The sequence below is a fragment of the Heterocephalus glaber genome, unplaced genomic scaffold, assembly GCF_053883595.1.
Source record: "Heterocephalus glaber isolate CG9 unplaced genomic scaffold, H.glaber_assembly_v1.0 deba00000809, whole genome shotgun sequence".
NCBI classification, from domain to species: domain Eukaryota; kingdom Metazoa; phylum Chordata; class Mammalia; order Rodentia; family Bathyergidae; genus Heterocephalus; species Heterocephalus glaber.
Window position 1 is genome coordinate 7,511,128 of NW_028258163.1, and position 21,846 is coordinate 7,532,973.

General features: G+C 48.5%; 1 protein-coding gene and 1 long non-coding RNA gene across 11 annotated transcripts in view; one reads left to right on the top strand and one right to left on the bottom strand.

Annotated features, from left to right (window-relative positions):
• Nucleotides 1-4,509: 4,509 nt before the first annotated feature.
• LOC110345162 (uncharacterized) lies at nucleotides 4,510-13,950 on the bottom strand. Of its 2 annotated transcripts, none has more exons than XR_015449763.1 (3): nucleotides 13,812-13,950; nucleotides 13,018-13,439; nucleotides 4,510-10,665 (listed from the first exon to the last, which is right to left on the bottom strand). It is a non-coding gene; the product is annotated as an uncharacterized LOC110345162 (long non-coding RNA). The 2 variants fall into 2 exon arrangements; XR_015449762.1 differs by having other exon boundaries at nucleotides 4,510-10,668.
• The window catches only part of Meis2 (Meis homeobox 2), a 202,547-nt gene continuing 194,134 nt past the window's right edge, over nucleotides 13,434-21,846 (top strand). For 4 of the 9 annotated variants that reach the window (XM_087207449.1, XM_087207448.1, XM_004861518.3 and 1 more), the window contains exons 1-6: nucleotides 13,434-13,786; nucleotides 14,964-15,196; nucleotides 16,705-16,846; nucleotides 17,518-17,568; nucleotides 18,539-18,589; nucleotides 19,326-19,475. In XM_087207449.1, the coding sequence (XP_087063575.1) occupies nucleotides 13,775-13,786; nucleotides 14,964-15,196; nucleotides 16,705-16,846; nucleotides 17,518-17,568; nucleotides 18,539-18,589; nucleotides 19,326-19,475 (639 nt within the window). In that variant the 5' untranslated portion in view covers nucleotides 13,434-13,774. Of the gene's footprint in view, nucleotides 13,787-14,177; nucleotides 14,327-14,489; nucleotides 14,720-14,963; nucleotides 15,197-16,704; nucleotides 16,847-17,517; nucleotides 17,569-18,538; nucleotides 18,590-19,325; nucleotides 19,476-21,846 lie in introns of those variants that run through there. The other 5 variants (XM_004861519.3, XM_004861515.3, XM_004861517.4 and 2 more) reach the window with 4 other exon arrangements.

Genomic DNA, 21,846 nt, shown 5'->3' on the forward strand with positions numbered 1-21,846 from the left:
AAGAAAAAAAAGTTAATCGCACAGGACAATGGAGTAGAATGACAGTCACTAGAGATTAGGAGGGACAGGGATGAGAGAGAATGCAAAGAAAGTAGACAAGGAGAGCCAAACTACAGATAAGTGGAAGTCATTTTGGTTTTCTATACCACAGTGAGGTAACTGTTGGTCATACTAAGATATATTTCAAAGTAACTAGGAGAGTATAAATGTTTCCAGCATGTAGAAACAATTAATGTTGGATGAGATGGATATACCTATTACCCTGATTTCTTCATTACACACTAGAGATATGTATCAAATCATCATACTGAACCCTATAAAGATGTACAAATATTATGTCTCAAGGATGGAAAAAAAAAAACAGGTTAGGTAACTTAAGCAAAAGTATCACGGTACAATTATCACAGGTCATACCAGGGCGCAGCCTCTTCTTGTCAGGCTCTGGAGCTTGGGATCCTGAATGTCCCTCAGCCCCTGAAGTTCCTTCCTGTCTTTCTAAGGTTTTTCTGTCTGTCACTAACAGCCACTGAGGTGATCTGATTCAACCTTCTCCAATACTGATGTTTGAATAACGTATCTCTTCACTTAGGACATGAGCCTGGTAGACATGGGGACCATCTTTGAAAAGCTAGTGCCCTGTGTGTCCATTTGTTTTTTCCCAGTACTCTGTCTCATATACTGGCATGTAATTTTGATTTCTTGCCCTGAATGAGTCACTGGAATGGACAAAGTTTGTAGACAAAGAAATAGAACAACATTTTTGTCACTAACAAAGTAATTGGTTTCTTCTAACATGGCTTCCAAATTAAGGAAAATCAAAGGACTTTCTTTTTCCAGAGAGAAGTCTAGTCCACAGTAATATCTTCTTGGTTAATATTTTACTTTCTGAAGCTTCAGGTATCCATAATCAATCACAACCTGAAGATATTAAGTAAAAAATTCAGGAACTAAACAATTCCTAAGTTTATACATTTTTATTATAGCATATTGTTATAGCCATAGTATTTACTATTATTATTACTCTTACTATGCCTAATATATAAATTAAACTTTGTTACAGATATAGATGTACAGGGAAAAACATAGTTCTGTATGTATAGTATTCAGTACTATGGTATCTTCAGTTTCAGACTTCCACTCGGGGGCTTACAATGTGCCCACATGGATGGAGGAGCATTCTATAGCTCTGTTAGGCTCAGGAGTGGAATGTAGGAAGGGGAGCAAACTGATTATTGGATTCTCTGATTTCACACACTGAGTTACAGCACAGACCAAGCCTGTGCCAGATGTGTTCCAGCAGACTGGAGAAGGGGGAAGGATGCAAGATGTTTAAATGCAACTAAAAACTAGTACTAAGCTTATCCTTTAATATAAGGGCCCTTATGATAAAAAAAAAAAAGGAAATTCTCATAGAGTGAGTAGTCACAGGTTGTTAATTACTCATCATGTGAGAATTAAATTTGCTTAAGAAGGAAGGCTGGAGTAATTATCTGAGGTCAAGAGGCCCATTCCCAGTCTGTCTGCTCCTCTGTCAAATAGAGATAAAAGCCCCACCCAGGACTCCTCCTGATCGGAAACTTCCCTGACAAGACTTCCTGGCCTACAGACAGGTTATAGCCCTAAGAGGTCTCTAACTCAGCATTAGGAAATATGAAGCAAATCTTCTAAAAGCCAAAGTGTTATGAACTGTGATTCTGGGCTTCCCCAGCCTTCTGTGCCCATTGAAATCTGGAATCTAACTCAGCAAGACTTGCAGAAGGACTTCCTGGCAAGATGAAGTTACGATCCTGGGAACAAGGTGCCTCCCAGCCCAGGTCAGGCCCACAGCCTGACTGTTCTCCCTGCCTCTGGGTGGCTACGTGTCTGGCATCTTCAGGTCCAAGGCAAAAGGGAACCTACCTGTTTCAGGCTTGGGAGTGATGGCTTCCTCGGGATTTAAGAGACCTTTGAGGATGAACAGTGACTCACCTTGAACTCATACACATTTTCTGTTTATTTTTTACACCAGATGAGGGGATAAAAGATGTAAGAGTCACATCTCCATTTGATTGTTTGAAAAAACTTTGACTATCTGCCCACAAGTAACGAGGCACTGTGATTGAAATTACCTTTCCAAGGATTATCACCATAGGCAAGGCAGGCCCATGAGAACAGCCTCAGGAGAGAAAGTTCAGTTTGGGGCTCAGTTGTAACTAGCTGCTCAGTACAGTGAGGAGAGATTTGAGTCCTCAAAGAAATCTCAGACAACAACAACAAAAAAAAACTTGCACACAGGACAGCTTTTTCCAAGAAAAGTGACTTTACTTTCACTAAATCCTAGCTAAGCAGGGCTTTTAAAATTGTTTGATAATAGCCAGCACCTCATGTCTTGGCAATGGGGCTAGGAGCTAGGGTGGAAAAAGAAGAAAGAATTGCAGTTACCCAGTAGTGACCCAGTGTTAGAGATCCCTCTCCACACAGACCTCGTGTCTAGAAAAGCCAACTTTTACTTTAGGAGCCTTTGGAAGGAGTTGGGAGCTTAGACCCTAGGAAGATAAAGACTCGTGAACTTACCCCCCAAGTTAGCTTTCAAATTGGCCCCATCATAGCAATTTGACCGATAATTTCCTCAGATCCGGGAAAGTTGAGGAACTTAAATAAGGGCCAAGTGGTACCTGATAAACCTCTTAGGACAGCCCAGTGTTGTGAGGCAAAGTGGAGGAGGAGGAAGGAAAGGGAGGAAGAAGAAAAAAGAGGTGCTGGAAAGGGGAGAGGGAGGGAGGGAGAAAGAGGAAGGGGGAGGGAGTTGAGATTTCCTTCACCCACCCAAGGGCTGCTGTTGTTGCTTTGTTTATGCAAAGTTAGCCAGCCTGAGACCGAAGGAAAGAGTGGAGAGATCTGCACTGAAGCAGGCAAAATAATTTTTAAAATTTAAATGTCACACACACACACACACACACACACACACACACACACACACACACACACATGCTCCCGCGGGCCGGGCCATCCCCGCCTGCACCCCGGAACCGAAAGCGCCGGGCGGGTGGGGCGGGGCGCCCCCCGCTGCCGCGGAGCGGGCGAGAGCTCTGCTGAGTGCCAGGTTCCGGTTAGCGACGACTCCTAAGTCGCGCCGGCGGCCCGGCCGGGGAGGGACGTCCTCGAGGTCCCCAGCTCAACGCCGGAGAAAGCAGCCAGACGGGCGCCGGGCGGAGCCGGCTGCGCCCCGGAGCCCCGTCACCGCCCGGCAGAGCCCCGCGCTAGCACCGCCCCGAGATTGAGTTTGTCAGCGATCATAAAATGGGAATTGATTATTCCAGCCACCATTGATTAGGGAAGAATGCTTACTGCAGCAGCGGGGGAAAGGTTAAGAGGAAATTGACCTTCTTCCTAGGTGACATAAAGTCATTAGGTAAATGAGATATTCACACAGGAGCTTTAAAAGGTCATGCTTGGTTTTATTTGTAGCCTGCAGTCAACCTGGAGCAGCGGCTTGGGGCTGGGATCTGAGCTCTCCGGGACCCCACGGCACTGCGGTCCCCGCGCCCGGCAGGACAGAGGCGGAGGGGCCCTGGCGTCCCGGGAGCGCGACCTGCTCGCTGGGGTCCCGGGACCCCAACTTGGCACCTGTGCCCCCGGGGCAGGCGCGCGTGGCTGTGGGGACCGCGCTCAGGCGGACGGTGACAGCGACCGCCCGGCCCCGGCCGGAGCCCCACTCTGAGTGAAAGTGTTGTTTTTCTTTTTTCTTTTTTTTAAGGAGAGAGCGAAAGAGATATTTATGCACATATTTATCCCTTTAATTATAGGAATTAATCCTCTTATGACTAAAAAGGTAACATCGAAGGACGTCCTTTTGATGTGGAAAAGCCCCATTTGTGACTCACATTCAGGCTGATTAAGGAATAATTGTTGTTAAACGCTTTACAAGAGGAAAGTGTTTAATTGAGGGGCATTCGTAATTTTACGGCTTAGCACAAAATTAAACGTAATTAAAAACTCAGAAATTCCGACTGATTTTCCAATTATTTTTATTGTTTGAGCTAATTGTTACACAAGGGTATCACTTCTCCCTAAAGGAATTAAAAAAAAAAAAAAAAAGGCAACCATACCTTTTCCAAATACTCGCAGAGAGGCGCCTGGGAGCTTCCTCAGGTGCCTCGGGAGGAGGGACCCTCCCGGTCCCAGTCCCTGTCCGCCTTCCGCCCGGTCGGCGCCCCTCCCTCCCCAAGGTAATTAAGAGTGGCTACCACTGTGCCCTCTCCCGGGGTCCCTGAAACACCTTGGGATGTGATAAAGCGATAGCAGGTCATTTCTGCAGATCATTACAGCAGAACTGGAAGTATCTGTAGAAGGCTGACTAATTTCTTGAAGTAACACTTGTCATACATGGTGGAGAGATTTTTAAAAAAACCCTAAGTAAACAGCTCTCAGGGGGGCGATCCCTCGTTGCCTCTGCCTTCGCATGTGCGGCAGGAGGGCGGTAACACCGACTGGAAGATGTTTATAAATGCACACAGGAAGACATACAGATGGGAGCCGCAAACTTTTGTTTGCTTTGCTTTTTTTTTTTTTTTTTTTGAGGCAAGGATGAGTATGAGAAAGTCTCAGATTCTGGATTTTGTTGTTGTTGTTGTTAAGGCTAGGCTGAGGGCATAAAGCCAAGCTATCTTTGTGCCTTCGCTTCTTTTAATGTCCAAATAGACTTACATAGATACAGTAAAAGGTTTATGAAAAGTGCTTCAGTGTTATAGAAACAAAAACACATCCTTACAGCTAGTCCAGAAGTGGTCCTGTCTTTCCTATCAGACTTGAGGGGATCCTGGAAAAAAATAAAAAGCATAAAATTAGGCATAATGTGAATTTATAAATTTCAGCTAGTTTAGAAGGAGGGTACAGAGCAAGGTAATGTTTGTGTTTCAGTAAGAGTCTTTAATTTCTCTGGGAATTTTAGGATAGAGACTTCAGTGATTCAAGCTTTCTATCCACCTTTCCAATCCACACCCCATAAAATAAACGATTGCCTCTGATCTGCCGTGCCAGGTGAAAATGGGTAGAATTAAAACTGTCAATTCTGCTTCCAACTCATGTCTTTGGATTGAGTTCAAAAGCTTTCAAAGGTAAAACGTGCCGATCATTTATATGTATTATTTCTTTTTCTGCCATCACAGCTTTTAAGTAAAAAGAAAGAAAAAGTATTTTTATTTTCAAATTCACTTTCCTTGGAAGACTCCAATCTCCTAGGTAATTGGATGATGGACTTTGACACCTGTGAGAACATCTGCCTGGTGGACTGCCGGGTTTATGGGGAGGGGGGCTATGAGGGACAGTGAAATCTGTTTTTCTGCCTAAATAGTATATTTTAGAGCTAGGATGTGGGTATTTAAACCTGATGCTTTGCAACTGCTTCAGTACCATTTGGGGGAAGAGGTTAGGATGGGCAGAGTTAGGCAGAAAGGAGGAAACATCTCTCTGAAAGTTAAAAATGGTGAAAAAGGCATGTAATCCGTCGTGGAAAATTGAGTAAAAGAGGCAGTGCACATTTTAGCTTAGGCACAGACTGCTGAATCCTTTGAAGGAATTGACACGGATTTTCCAGAGATGGGGTGGGAGGTGGGGGGAATCCTAGGGTGGGCATTTTATGTAAATGAGCAAATTTGAAATGTAGTACAAATCCAGTATAGTAAAACTGACAGTTCTGACAGTATTGACAACATAAATATATGTTTGAACACTGCACTTTCAGACACTTAACCGATGAAGCAATAAAAAAAATTCGACTACAATATTTCAAATAATCGACATTGATGTTTTGATACATCATTTTTATACTCCGAATCGATCTATCACTCTGGGACTGGTCAATTTTAAGTAAAAATGGGCTGCAATTATTAGCACCTTGGCTAATGATGACCTAATAACAGTCCTCAATTAATTACACCCGAGCTGTGCTTTCTTCTCTCAGCAATAGGGGTGGGGGGCAATTCTTGGGGCAGAAAGCCTACGAGGGTGTCACCCCATCCCCCCGCTTTCCATCTTCAGATTCCAGATTTGGAAATAGATCTCTGTGTGGCTGGTCTCAGACACCTTGGGCCAAGTTCCTGTCACCTACTGGGTCTGTACTGGGGATATGGCCTTCATTTTTATTTTGCAAAGGCAAAACTAAAATTTTAGGAAACACATTCGTAACTCTGCCTCAGGTGACATGTCCTTCCTGGGCTTTCAAGAACTAGCTGGAAGGAGCTTGCTCAAAGGGCTGTGTGGGCGCCATGTGCGCCTGTGAAAGACTATATGAGTGAATCTTAGACACAGCCCACCTCCCACCTACAGCACCCAGTTCACAGTCAAATCTCTTTTAGCCTTTATCCCTTCTGACCTCCCCACACATCTCTGTGTTTACTGTCACTGAAAAAGAAAAAAAGGCCCCAAATAAGGAAGAGGTCATGACAACTGGTGAGGAAGGAGGGCGGATGCTGGCGATACTGTGGCCCCAGCCACTGACTTTCTCCCTCCATCTCTGCTGGCTCTTTGCCCTGTGGCTTTTCCAGGAAGCCTTCCTACTCCCACTTTTCTTTACCCCTCCTCTCCAAATTTGCTGTCCTAGGGGAATGGGCGCGGGGGATAAAACTGATTACTTCAAGGAGAAAACAAAACAAAAACGACAGGGCCAGTCTGCAGGTTCGAGCTGTGCGGTGCGGTCACAAGAGGCCCTGGGCGACCTCTAGCACCCCACGCCGACTCTGTCCAGGGCCCTGCGTGCGCCACACAGTTCCCAGCCTCGGAAGCCCGACCTCTCTCCTAGGCGAGCACTGAGCCTCGGCCTTCTGACCTAAAACTTAGCTGGGCTCCAACAGCCAGGATTCCAGTGTCTGATTTCCTTCCTGCAAACTTCACAAATGCACTTTTAAGCCTCTCCAAGCCACCCCCAGAGGAGAAGCTGGGGCTTAAGCAACAAGTTCAGCGGCGCGAAGTTGCCAGTCCAGGGCCCTGGGTGCGTGTGACCCGCGCTGGCAGGGACGGGGACCCTGCGCTCACGCGCCAGAGCATCCTGCAATGGAGGAGGCATCAGCCTTTGGGCCGGGCCTTCCCTAGCAGTCTGCCTGGAAACGGGGGCAGGAACCAGTGGAGGGAAAGAGAGAGGAGAGAAGGGGGGCGGATAGCAGAAAGAGCGGAAGAGATGAGAGGAGGAGAGAGAGGAGAGCGAGAGCGAGCAAGATAGAGGAAGAGGCAGCAAGAGCAAGCGCACGGCGGGCGCGTTTGGAGCCCCGCCAGATAGCGCTAGAGGGCTACTTATGGAAACCCTTCCCTCCGCGAGATGGTGAACACGCTAAAACCGGGAGAAATTAAGACAGGGCAAAAGGAAAGAAAATACAATGAACCCGTTCCATCCTATTTGTGAAATAAAGTGTAGGGTTATTTATTGTTGTTAATTTCGTCGAGAAAAATCTAAAGTAGCCTAGGTGGGGAAAGGCAATTAAAAAGACTAAAAAACAAAACAAAACAAACAACAACAACAAACCCCAAAACAAAAACCAAGCAAAGATAACACTGAGTCCTTCCCCCTGTTGATCTCAGCTAGGAAGAAAGAGAACGGAACTAAGAGGTAAGGGAAAGAGGGGAATTCCCTTTAGGCCAACTTTCAGAGCTGCTCCTCACACTGCTGGTAAGGTCAAGAACAGTTCACAAGGCTGAGCCCAGGTTTACAGGTTTAGGGAGAGCAGAAGTTTTCAAAGTAATAGATGGCTCCAAGGGGTGGAGGAGGGGGGAGTGGAGAGACAAACTTGTTATTGGAAATGCCAAATAAAATATATATCAAAAATTCCAACTGTCAAGCAGCAGGTCTGGGGAAGAAGACTGCCCCCGAGCCTTTGTCCCAGCAATGCTGGGCTCAGGGCTATTTTGCAGGGCTGCAATTAAAGTCCTTGAAGAACAATTTAGAAATGCTCTGGTAAGCTTTGAGGAAAGAGCTAGAATGCAAAAATTCACCGAGTCCTTTAGGACTCAAAGAAAAGTTGTGTGGATGAAAAGAAAAGATATAGGGACTGAAGAGAAGTCCAGAGGAAAAAAGAGGTAACAAAAAATATTTTTTAACAGTCTCTCTTACTTGCTCAGTTCAGTAATGCAAGGGGGAAAAAACTTCTTTCATGTGATATTTTACTTTTAAATACTGATTTGGTTTTATACTGAAATCCGTGGCATTTCACACATCTAGCTTCTTATTTTAACACTGCAGTTTCCTTTCACCTGATGGAATCTTTGTAAAAATCAAAGGAATAATTCATATCTTTCTTTCAAACCAATAAATAGAACCTTCTCAAATAAAAACCTTAACGGCTTGGGGGGAAAAAATCTGCTTCGTACAAAATATTCCAAATCAAAACATTAACTAAAGTTACAAACAAGATTAAGGTTGGGTTTATTTGTTCCTCTAGCAAGGCATCAATTGTTCTAACTGTTGTAAGAAGACAAAAAGGATTTAAACTCGGCGATTTTAATACACAGATTAGCACTTCAGACCTCACTGTTCTGAGTAATTTGGAGTTATCTGTGTGAAGGATCTACAGCTTTGGGGGAGGGAGTTAAAAAGAAACAGGATTCTTGTGGAGCATGAGTAAATGCACCTCAAATAAAGTCTGAGCTTATAAATGTTCCCTTCAAATGAACTACTCTCCACAAAGCCGGTGCCCTTCTAGTTAAGAAACTACAGGGGGATTAAATTATACTTTTAAAATCCTAAATGTTACCTATAATAACATTAAATGTTAGGTCCAAAAGGGAAAAATAAAAAAGAAGCAGTTTGCAGACGTCTTGGGGATGCTCCAGTAAGAGGTGATCACAAACAGACTTAGATCGGAGAGGCCCCGTTCCTTCTCCAGTTCACTTCCACCTCCGTGGTCCCTCCCTCTCACCTCTTTTACTGCAGTGCCCCCACCCCCTACTCCAAAGCTAAGTAGCTGATTTGGGATTCTGAAGAAAGAGGTTTCACCATCCATATTTGTTCTGGGGCACTTGTAAAATGCGATTTGTAGAGGGTCTTTAGCCTTCTGATTGTCTTTGAATTGTTTTTACTGAAACAGATCTTTTGCAGTTAATGAGTCCCCACGCAGCTGGACAGCTCCTCTTGGACACTGAGAACTCTAACCCCAAAATGACCCCAATTTGACACCGCAAGATGAAATTTTACCGCCTGTTAAAACCATTTCCAGCCTGGGCAGACGGAGCTGACTGTCGCAGGAGGTCTGTGTGCCTCCTCTGACCCCCATCTCTCGCCTGTCTCTAGGGCCTGCCCCACCCACTTTCCCATCACCCCAAAGGTGGGCAAGCAGAGGAGCCTGGAAGCCTGGGTGGCAGGGCTGTGGCTGAGGATGGGGGAAGACATCAGAAAGAATGGTTACCCCACTGCTGTGGAATGGTTTCCAGAGGACTGGAAAACTGGAGGTGGGGAGCCAAGGGAATTCTTAAGTAGGAGAGGAGCCTTCCTCAGGTATATTAATAAAATAACTTCAAGTTGCTGATTCTAAGTAAGAATAGTCCTTTGAAATCATCAGATAGATGCTGAACCGATTCCCAGAATCAACTCCAACTTCATCTTGTGTGTTACCCACTACAGTGGGATTGCTATTTTAAACTAACAATTTCACAATCGACAAGGTAGGTGAAATCTTTTTAGTTGAAAAATTTGTGGTCTCCCTTTAAGCAACTGCTGAATTTGAAAACCACACAGATGCCCTCCAGCAGAGATGTACTTTTAAGACTCACACTCCTTAACTGAAAGTCTTCAGAGGTAAAGATGACTTTTTTCTTTGATACAATCTTAAAATGTCATCTCTCCTTTCTACATCTGACCAGATTGTCCCATGGTTTAATGTATTCAATAAAATGCAAAATAATTACAGAATGTTAGGAGAAATAAAGAAAGTAAAGGAGTTCAGATTAAAATGCCTTTTGCATTGTTCAACAATAGTTTACTTTTCTTCTTTTGTAAAACCCGAGATTACTGCAAATAAACTGTTACTGTATTCACTTAATTGTTTGAAAATATAAAAATCATCAATCTGAATGGTTTTTACTTAGTTGTACTGTCATAAAAGAAACATTTTTTAAAATACTAGTGAAGTTTTTCTAAATCAAAGCAATAGGGAATTGCTAACTCTTGCTAGTAATACTATGAAAAAAGAAACTGGTAAAAGCAGCGCACGGTAGAAAAACGTTCCATGTTTAGACTACGGTGCAGAGGTTTGAACTGAAGGTGATCTTTACAAAAAGAAGGGGTTACCAAGGAAACTAAAGAGTTTCTTTAAAAAGTAAAAGTAACTGGTGTTTACTTAACAAGACATTTAAAACAACAAAAATCACAACGGCAGTAGTATTACCCAATACTGAATTGAAGGACACCTGGAAGGGTAAAATCTGAAAAACTGACGATAAACTTCTCAGCCACTTGGACCCACCAGCATCTACAACTCTCCGAAATGGAAAGCGCTCCGAAGCGAGACTAGCTTGGACTCGCTGCTCTCCCTCCTCTCTCCTTTATCTGCACCATCGCAGCTAAACCGAGCCTCTGTGATTGCCGCTTGAAACAAAATTCTGGAGACCAACTCTTTGAGTCTTCTTTTTTACTCACCTTTTAAAAATATGTCGACCAGCAACTCGGCATCAAACGAGAAGGATATTTTTAATCTTGGAGTTCTTCTAGGAAAAAAAAAAAAGAGGAGGTGGAAGGAGCCCCCCCCCAACCTCCAGGTTTCATACCCGTCGGGTCTCCAAGGCTTGAAGCCAGGAAAAAGGCGGAAATCCTAGGCTAGACTCTTCTCTGAAGCTGCCGCAGCCTGCGGTCCCCGCTCAGGGTACCTCGCAGACGGCAGCCCCGTCCCCGGCGCTTCGAGATCCGCGCCTCTGTCAGCCCCTCCGCACTATCTTTCTTTATATGTGAGGGCCGATTTCCCGCAGACATCATTGTTATGATGGCTCATTTAATCAAACTGTTTAATTGCACTGGTAATCACTATCATCATCACAGGTGCTCCATCATTCATCATTTTTGGAGTGCTTTATTGACCTCCGGAGCTCATTCCCTAGCCCTATTAAATCGAGGCCAAATTTCCCCGACTCGTCTTGGAGTCTCTGCATGCTTCTCTCTTACCCTACTTGGTGTTGCCCGAAAGAGCTTACAGTGTAGCAAAGATGGAAAGGGGGCCAAAAAGAGCCCTCCCACCTCTCTCTCTCTCCCTCGCCCTCCCTCTACACACACACACACACACACACACACACACACACACACACACACACACACACACAGAGCACTTTCCCCTTCCTAACCACTCCCATCCACCCCGCTCCCACAGGAAAGTCCGGCCAGAGCCGCGCTTGGACCACACGCTACTTTGTATTTTCCAGGAGGGGCTCAGAGTGGGGGAGGGAGGCGGCTGTTGACGAAATGCCTGTTCTCGGTTCTCTGGGCCAGGACCCGTGTACGAGCGCCAGGGCGAGAAGTTGGGGCCCGCGGCGCCGCTCGGAGAGGGTGGGGGGCCGCGGCGCGTGGCGCTCGGGGTGACCAGAGCTCCGCCCCCAGCTGGGGCTCGGCGAGACTGACGCACAGCCGCGGTGGGACCCGCAGTGCCGAGGCAAAGTCGGGTGCAGTTTGAGGAGGGGATTGGACCGGACCTCGGCCAGAAAGTTTCCACACAAACCGTGCAGGGTAGTTACCTTCCTTTCTCACTGTCCTCCTTTTCCTTTCGGGAAAAGTTCATCCGGAGCCAGCCGCGGCTCCCCGGCCCGGCGCGGGCGCCCTGGTGTAACTACCACGGCCGGCAGCCGGCGTTCCCGGGGACCCGCCGCCGCCCCTCGGGCGACCACAACAAAGCTGGCCGGGGAGCGCCAGCCTCTCCTCGCCAGGCGTCCGCGCTCTCTCCCTCTCCTCTCCCCAGCCCGGGTCTCCCCCGCTCGGGTTCTCCAGCTCGCTGAAGACCCACTTTTGAGGCGCACACCAGACGCGCGCGCGCGCCACATACACACCCCCCTGGCTACGTCGGACCCCGAGCACCCCACGACCCCTCCCGACTCCGCCGCGGCCCCCACAGCCTCTCGGGGTGGCCCTTGTCTGCACCTCTTGGAGGGAGTATGCTCTGGGTTAAGCTGGTCTCTTTCTGAGCTGGGGGAAAAATGAATATTGACAACAAGGGCCGTGGATCTGCACGGGGAAGAAAGTGCCACTTGGGGAAAAAAAGAAATTCTAGCCCGGCGGTGGTAGCGTCTGCAGAGCCCGCCGCCCTCAGACGTTAGCAGGGAGATTTCGGGGCGCTGCGATCGGCGCGCAGAGGAGGAGGTGCTGCGGAATTAAGAGGAACAAAAGCGAGAGCGCCATGCCAAACGTCCACGACAGGACCCGGTTAGGCAAGAGCTGGGGGTGATGGGAAAATAAACTAGAAGTAAGTTTAAAAAATAATAAATAAAAAGATCTGAGGCTGTACCGTACTTTCCCTGAGGTTTTCTGCAGTTTTCCTCTCTGCGCTCTCCCTGTCCTCTTCTGTCTCTCTCCCCCTCTCCCTCTCCCTCGCTCCCCATTAGCTCGCGCGCGCGCCCGCGCACGCACACACGCGCGCCCCCGCGCCCCCTCCCTCCGCCTCCCCCGCCGTCCCCGGGGAGCAGCGGGCTCGCTGATTTGCTCCGTCCGCCGGCCCCAGCCTCCCCTCCCCCGCGCCCTCCCCCCGGCCGGGGCCGGCCGCCCGCACTCGCTGCATATCAGAGGCTCCGCGCCGCGCGCTCTCCTCGCTCCCGCTCCCACTCCCGGGATGCGTCTCCGCCGCGCGACGGGCTATGGCCACCACGACTTCCGGGTTCCGTCACTGCGTTCTCCCGCCGCCGACCCACGCCGCCAAAGCCAGGCTCTTCTATAAGCCCGGCAGCAACCAACCTGCCAACACCTACTGACACTCACTCATCTCCCAGAGAGAGAAAGAGAGCGAGCGAGCGAGAGAGAGCGAGCGCGAGTGAGAGCGAGCGAGCGAGCGCGCGCGAGAGAGGGAGAGACAAAATACCTACCAGGAGGGGGGGGAGGAAGTCCAATTTCTGCAAACTATTCGATTTTTTCTTGATTTTTCTCCCCGTTTTTTTTTGAACAATACTTTAAAGAGAGAGTATCCTATTAGCGACATCGCGGGGGCCAAGCTAAAAGGGGGGAGGGGGGAGGAAAAAATTCAAGAAGCAGAAACCCCTCGTGGAGTTTTACTGGAAGAAAAAAAACGGGTCTGAGAGATTCCTCCTCTTCATCATCGTCAAGCATCACTCATTCACTACCTTGACATTCCGGGCTCTGATTGACATCTGGAGTGGCAAAAAGCCATGAAACACGACAGTTCGGTTACATGTGGGCTGCTGACGGGCTGCTCGTAACCTCCAGTTCGGGGGCTTGACAATTTTTTTCTTCTTTTTCTTCTTTTTCTTTTCTTTCTTTTTTTTTCCAACTGAGAGGAAGAGAAGAGAAAGAGGGGGAAAGGAGTATCGAAGAGGAGGAGGAGGGGAGGGGGGAGGAGGAGGAGGTGGTGGAGGAGGAGGAGGAAGATCAGGAGGAGGAGGAAGAAGAGGAAAAAAGAGAAAAAGAAGAAATATCACAGGAAAAAAAAAACTCTTCGTTGTCTTGCCTGGGCTTCCCCCCTAAAAATTAACATATTGGAGAATTGGGAGAAGTCTCCTTGGTTTGGAAAAAAAAAAAAAGGAATCTTCAGCCTAGATCACTTTCTTATCCGGACTGGGATATTAAATAGACGACACATCCAGGAGTTTATTGGAGCGCAGACTGATGGCGCAAAGGGTAGGTTTAAATCTCCAACACTTACCTAGATATAAATCCTCTCCTAAGAGGGGCCTGCCCCATGCCTGCTCTCCTTTCCAGCCGCTGCTGCTCGCTGCTTGATGATGGCGGCCAGTATTTTAAAAAATAGCAGCAAAATTATTCATCGGCTTCTTTCCCCCCCGTGCCTCTGCGTGTGTGCGAGTGTGTGTGCGTGCGTGTGTGCGTGTCTGGGCGCGCGTGTTCCAGCGCTGTGCGAGCGGGCGGGCGGCGAGTGCGTGTGAGTGCTGTGTGTGTGCGTGCGTGTGCAATTGTTACACGCTTTCGCCTCGCTCCAGCTTTTCCCCCCGGCAGCGCGATTCCCCGGTTCTCTCGCCGCCTCTGCCGCCGCTGCTCCCGCGGCTCGAGGCGGGCGCGGGCTGCGTAGGAGCCGCCGCCGGGGCCGCCTCTGGGGCCGCGCTGTCGCAGCCGCTGAGCCTCCACCTAGACTAGCCTGGGCTGCTTGTTTTGTCTCTGAAATTGACAAGGACGCAGGGAATCCGCTGCTAAATAATGTTTCTGGTAACTTTCACGTTCTTCCTCCTACCCTCCGCTCCCTGCCCCCCACCCCCCCACCCCGGGAGGCACTGGCCCTAGTCTTCCCTCGCCCTCGGCGTCCACGTCCTGATTATTAGCGTTTTTCTTCTCTTTTTATTTTGTTTCATTTCGCCTTTTGATTTATTGGATCCTCCGGCGGAGGCGGAGGCGGAGGGGGTGAGGGGTGGGATCGGGGCTTCCTCCTCGCCTTCTCTGCCCTTCTCCCCGGGTAGCTCGCTATGGCTCTGCAGTCTCCGGCGGGAGCGGGGCCTCCCTGCGCCCCCTGCATCCCCGGCCACGCCGCCTCCTCTTTCTCCTCTAAAAGCTGCTCTTGGGTCGTTCTGTTCCATGTAGGATTTTAAAACAAGCCCCCTCCCGGTAACTTTCAACTCCGTTGTTTCGCCTGGTTTGGTTTCTTGTGTGTTTAACTTGTGCTAGGTACTTTTGTCCTTTCTGACTTTGTATTTATCTTTCTCTCTCTTTCTCTCTCTCCCTTCCCCCTCCCATCTCTGCCCCATTTCCTCTCCTGGCTTCGCTTTCTTTCCCTTGCTTCTTTTTCTCTTTCCTCGCTCTGCTCTCTCTCTCACCCCTGCGCCCCCCTCCTCCTGGCCGGCTCTGACAGTACGATGAGCTGCCCCATTACGGCGGGATGGACGGAGTAGGGGTTCCCGCTTCCATGTACGGAGACCCTCACGCGCCGCGGCCGATCCCTCCGGTTCACCACCTGAACCACGGGCCGCCGCTTCACGCCACGCAGCACTACGGCGCACACGCCCCGCACCCCAATGTCATGCCGGCCAGCATGGGTTCCGCTGTCAACGACGCCTTGAAGCGAGACAAGGACGCGATCTATGGGTAAACCGACCCCCGGACCCAGCTTACTGTGTGTGAGTGTGAGCGAGAGTGTGTGTGTTTGTCTTGAGGGGAGTGGACAGCTAAGTGGGGAGCTATTTCTGCATGGGGTAGGGGGCTGCTTGCCTTAGGAAAGGACAGTGGAGGGAGCCAGCCCTTCTGCCCCTGAGTCAAGGACCCGGAAGATGTAGACTCCTCCACTCCCACGGCCCGGTCCTCCAAATCCCACAGCCGGAGTGACTGCGTCCTCAGAACCTTGCCTGGGCCTTCTCCCCAAGGACAGAATTCCTGTCTAAAGGACGCAGGGATGCTTGTTCCAAGCCCCCTAACAGAGGCCTTGACGAAGGGGAAAGTTTCCTGCTGCTGAAGAGCAACTTTTTTTCCCCCTCTTCAGTTTCCTACCGAGGGTCTGGGAGTCACTAAATGCAGCCTGAGCTGGGATCAGGGTTGCTTCTGTCGGCCAGGAAGTCCTAATCACCTCCTTCTTAATTCTCTGTAAATAAAGGGGCAGACCTTGAAGTGCAGCCGGGTGGAAGGGACTGCTGCTTGCCCAGAGCCGCGCTTGGGGGGAGCAGGGGAGATGGCTGGAAATTATTTTCCTTTCTGAGAGAACTCGGGGAGGGGCGGGCGGCACGCACGGTACTAACGCGTGCACCGCGGGCTCTTCCGGCTGAGGGTAGGTGGGGAAGGCAGCGGGATACAGAGGGGAGGGGACAGTGGGTAAACAGCAACTGAGCCCAGAGCCAAAGGCCGCAAGCATCCCCGAAGTGTAGCTGAGCCGCCCAGAGGAACACAAAGGGCATTTGAGCACGCACACTTCCAAGTTTTAAAACACGATTTATTTATTTTTGTCTGCTGCAACGCTGGGAGAAATGTGGTCTTTGGAAGGCAGCCCTTCGGTGTTTAACATTCCTATTATTTTGGCCCCCACACCCGGCCTTTACTAGAAGTAGAGCAAACAAGTTTACAAGGCAAGGGGGTGGAGAGATGAGAAGCGTGCTCTCGAGTTTAGGCAGTGTCACTCCGGTGTGTGGTGTGTGTAGGCGAAGCGTTTGGCCTTGTTTGAAATGCCCTTTAAAGCCATTTTTTATTTCCAAGATACTCCCTTTCCAGGGAGGTCAGTGCTGGGTCGCTGGGGTTGGTTCTTGGCCTCCGGTGCTGAGGGAGCCTGCATGAACTCCGGGCTCCACGCTGCCTGAGTTTCTGGGCTGTTTCATTGCGTTCCAACTGAGGGTGTTTTTTTTTTTTTTCAATTTGGCGGGCAAAAGTGGCCGGAGACTTCTCTGACCAGATCTGAGGGACTTCTGAGCCGATGGGAAAAAGGCCAGGCTGTGTTTCCTTTCTGTTTCTGACCCAGGCTCGGCTGACTGAGGAAGGGTTGGAAAGTGTGGTGCGTGCCTGTTGTGTTAAAGAAGGACTCGAACCCTCCAAACTTGTTGATTACAGTTCTCGCTCCTTCCCCTCTGCACCCCGTCTCCGTGTGTGTGTCTCTGCGTGGCGCTGCCCGTTAGGCACCCGTTGTTTCCTCTGTTAGCTCTGGTCTTTGAGAAGTGCGAGCTGGCGACCTGCACGCCCCGGGAACCCGGAGTGGCCGGCGGAGACGTCTGCTCCTCCGACTCCTTCAACGAGGACATCGCAGTCTTCGCCAAGCAGGTCCAACTTTCTCCACCCGCCGCCCTCCCTCCCTTCCCTCGTAGCTTCACCTGAAAGGAGGGAAAGGCCGGGACCCCAGATCCGTTCCTCCGGCCCACTCCGCCATCTGCGCCTCCTCCCCATCCCTGAGCCTGGGGCGAACTGGAAGCAGAGATAAACATGGGTGTCTGTCCCCCCACCCCCAGCCAGGAACACCGGGCCCGACCCTCGAATTAAAGTTGACCTGCCCCTCATCTGGGGCTTGGCCTTTTCCCTTGCCTGCAGCTACTAGAACAAGAATTGGGGAGAGGGGCAGTGGGGGACGGGGAGTGCCCGGAGCCGAGGAAGCTGGCGCCTCGGAGTGGTCTGCTGGAGGCACGGAGGCCAGGGAGGTGCAGAGCCCCAGCCCCTCGGATCGCTGGATCAGGGGGTACTGCGGGCCGAGAACAGCCCTGAGTTGCTTGCTACAACTCCGTGGTACCTGGTGTTCCTTCATGGGGCCAGGACCCGAAGGCCCTGCTTGGTTTTCAGGCGATCCCACTGATTTCAGCCACCAGGTTGCTTCGTGTGTTTTACCACAGTCGCTTCCCTCCAGTCCTCCCCCGGCCCCATTGGCACACCGCGTCTCAGGGGTAGCAGGGTTTGTCTTTTCAATCCGACTAATTCATGCTGACTTCCCCTGCTTCTTATAGGTTCGCGCCGAAAAGCCACTTTTTTCTTCAAATCCAGAGCTGGACAATTTGGTAAGGCTCTCGGTTTTGTACTCTTCCCCAGCTGCGGGCCTCTCCCCTGCCCGGGAGCACCTACCGACCCGGGGAGTCCCCGGGAGTTCGAGCAGCCCCCCCTTCAGGAGCTGTAGGGCCATAGGGAGGAAGGGAACGGCTCAGAGCCCAGTGAGGGAATGGCGAGCAGGCGGCGTTTTGCCCTCGAGGAGGGCGAAGTCATGGAGGCAGATCCTGGGGCGAGAGGCGAGAACTCGGGCCGGGGCGCTTCCCAGGTCTCGGCCTCCGTAGTGAGCTGCAAGAAGTGAGTTGTTTCCTCTGCTGGCCGGGCGGGCCGCCGACCCGACCCGGGCTGCTAACCCTAAGGAAGTAACCGCGGGCCGGGCCTCGGAGGGCGGGCTGGGGATGGGGGCTGGGGTGAGGGCCAGGCCAGCGCAGGCCACTTTTAGGTGCGATTCTTTTGCTAATTTGCACGATTTCAATATTAAAAGTACTTAAATCCGCTTTCAAAGGCCCAGCCTCGCCATTCATCTTGAGTATTTCCTTCTTTAGAGAGGACGGATTTCGCTGGGTTTGTGGTTCTAAAAAGCTTTTTCTGTCCAGAGGAGCGACTTTTTTTTTTTTTAATTTGGCCTGAGTCGAGGGAGGGGACTGTGAAAGAGGACTCAGGCGGGATCTGGGATCTGAAGGCCTAGTCCGAGGAAAGCAGTTTTTACAAATAAGTCGCACGGGGAACGATATTAATATGAAGCTCAGGTCGAGTCCGATTCCTACCCCGTGGCCAATGAGGCATCGATGATCAGTAATCACTTGGTTTTGCTGAGTATTTCTTGATGTGTGGGTTTTGCCTGGACACCTGCTCGGTTGTTGTCCCCCCCCCAGCCCCCCTGCCCCGCAGTCCAATTCACTCAACTTCCCACCCCCACCCCCCACCCCGCAGGATCCCAGAGTCACAGAGCCCTAACCCCAAGCTCTTAAACTTTCTTTTCAGATGATACAAGCAATACAAGTACTAAGGTTTCATCTTTTGGAGTTAGAAAAGGTAAGCCGGAAATAACATTCCACTCCCATGTTGATTAAGCCACGACTCCTAATTGATTGGGATATTTTCAGCAAACCTGCAGTAGGAGGGATTTCGTACCTGGAGATTTTGAACATGTTTCCACCTCCAGTTGCTCAACCCAGGGGCTCTGAGGATGAGTGAATCAGGACAGCCCTGCCTTTGAAAGCACCCCTCTTACTTTTCCCCCCTAAACGCTCAGGATTATTTTGAAATGAACCGACACTCTCTGCTTGTGTCTCTGTTAGCTCTGCTCACCTTGGGCCCAGAGTTCTTAAGTTAGGTGCAAACAGAGGGAATCATGCTCTCTGGGTGTCTTTACAGGGCTCTGCAGTTCACTTTCCCTAGCAAACAAAACTCCTGGCTTATGAATGGCAAATATTACTGCTATCCCTAGTCCCAAGGTTTTAATATTTTGAAATGATCATCAAATCGGATATTCCTCTCTGGTCCCCCAGTCTTAACCCAGTTATTCCCAGTCCTATTTCTTTCCCTCTTTTTATTGTAACTTGTTGCTCAGCGAAGTCTCTGGAGAATAATATCTGCGGCAACAATTGCTCTATTGTTTCCTCGCCTTCAACTATACCCCTTAATTAGAGTTAGTTTGGAAGACATCACATTGTTGCTCTTTCCAGAGCAACGTGATATTTTTTCTCTTTAAAAATGAAACAAACAATAACAACATAAGCTGAACTCTCCACCCTAACCCTCCTTCTAGGTCCACGAACTGTGTGATAACTTCTGCCATCGGTACATTAGCTGTTTGAAGGGGAAAATGCCCATCGATCTTGTCATTGATGAAAGGGATGGCAGCTCCAAGTCAGACCACGAAGAACTTTCAGGCTCCTCCACAAATCTCGCTGACCATGTAAGTCTTCGAGCCTTTGGCGTTCTCTTAAAGCCACTGGGTAAAATGTTTTTTCAAAAACATGTTTTAACATCTAGTTCCACTGATTTAGTTTTCTTTTCTGTTTTAATGATTTGGTCTCTTCAAGGGCTTTTCTCTACTCTTCTCACTACCTTTATCATACACTTCATCTCCCTTTTCTTGGATCCCTCCTTATTTATGCTGAGAGCCAAAATAATAATAATAATAATAATAACAACAACAACAACAACAAAAAACACAGAAAACAAACCAGGGAGTTGATAGAATGATTTGTTCTCTTAATGTGTAAAGTTTCCTGGATTTGGTGACTTGGGTGTTAGCAAATTCTTTCTTTTGATATCATGTCCGCTGTTTTCTTCTGGTTTCTCAACTCTGTATACAGTAATCAGTGTAGCAGGACTAGAAAGAGGCAAGACAGCAGGATAAGACCTGGGAGGGGGGTGGCAGAAGGAGAGAATTAGGGGAGTGAGGACTGATTTCCCAGTCTCTCCCAGAGATGAAAATCCTGAGAATTATTGGCAATCTTGCAGTGCATTAGAAATAAAAGAAGTGAATGAACACATTATAATTCTCAGGGCTTTTGCTCTATAGAAACTTATTGTCAGAATATAGACTTATTGCCAAGTGCCTGAAGCATCCTCATAATAAAAGACAGTAACCTTGATGAACCAATTATTAACAATGTATTACAGAAAGCTGAAGGGAATTATGATGGAGTAACCATAGGTTAGTGGTTGAGTTTTAACACTTTAACAGTTGGTGAATGAGGACGGAGAGTATAGTAAGGAATGACTATGTATGTCAAGCCAGGAAAGGAGATTTCTTTCTATTCTCTCTGTTTTTAATCCTATTTTGGAACCGATTTAGTGAGTCTGATGCTTTAAAAAAAAAAAAGCATATGTAGTGAGACTGAAAATTTGAAAAAGAAGCAAAGAGAAGAAAGATTGCAGCTGGTAGGAAAGGCAAGAGTGGCGAGGTTAAAGAGAGGGTGTGAACAGCAGTTTATTTATAGGAACTCAAGCCTGGGGGTGGGGGACAGGGGGTCTGTACATTGAGTTGAACTCACAGCCTAAATGATAAAGGCTGTAGTCTGATAACTTTGTGGCTGAAATATTCATTTAACTCCCTGTATGAGTTAAACAGGCCCTGCATCACGAAGGCAGTTTGTGAACCAGCCCCCCATGCCTGAGTGTTAAGAGTAATGAATTGAGATGCCTAGAGAGTAAACTTCAGTGAGGTTTTCTTTTCCTGTCACCTAAAGTTTTGGAAATATGCAGGTGTAGATTTTAATAATTAACCTTTGCACCATCTGAGAAACCAGCCTAAGAATACAAGTTGAACAAAAAGAAAAGAAAAGAAAAACCTCAGTCTGGGATATCCAGTTGTGAGGCAGAGTGAATACCACGGTGTTGAAGGCTCCTGCACCTGTCTTTACCCTTATCTGTTTCCAGCGCTGTGGGGAAATGGTGTGAGTGTCTTTGTACCCTGTATTCAATGAAGTCAAAAGGGTGCAGCAGCAGCTATGGCAAATTTATTTGCTTATCTGCGACTCCACAGTGTGTATGCTTGTGGTCCACAAGGCATGACCCTACCTCAAAAATATTTATTTTGGTTGTTTTTTATTTGTTTATGTTCATTGCTTTCTGTTTCTAAATTCATGTGCATTTACATTATTGGGGGAATAGGCAGGGATCTATTTACATGGTTTGTGGAATGAGAGTTCACAGTGCCTGCAGCCAAAAGCTTTTCTTGTGTTATTTGTAGGGATCCCAACTACTTGGTTTTCTAGAACAGTTTCTTGGCAACTGTTTTTCCAGTGGATGTATGGAGCTAGACTATGCTGATGTTTTTGTAGAAGAGATAAGATAAATTAGGCCGTTTGGGGTATTGGCTGATAGACAATACCAATTTATGAAACTATTGCAATATTTAAATATACACAAGAAAGAATTGTACTTAAGAGAATACTGCTTTAATAATTTAACAATTATCATCTTTGTATGAAAGTGTCAACGCTGTCATTTGTTGCTCCCCTTTCCAGCCCCCAGTCAAGTAAATATGACAACTGATTTATTTTGAACCCACGAGGGCTTGCCACCTCATTGGGTGTCATAATTTAAAGCCTTTTATTTCCTAGAGATCTGAACTATAACATTTTTACTTTAGCCCCCTGCTATTTGTTTTGAAATGAAGCAGTAATTTGTTCCACCAGCACACCAAGTGGGAAATGGAGAAGCTTGCCACAGACTTGGGTTCAGTGCAGAATGAGAGAGAAAACCTTGGAGGGCTCTCCGCAGTCTTGATACTTTGGTACCATAGGTGCATTGATTGTATTCATTTCCAGGCCTCC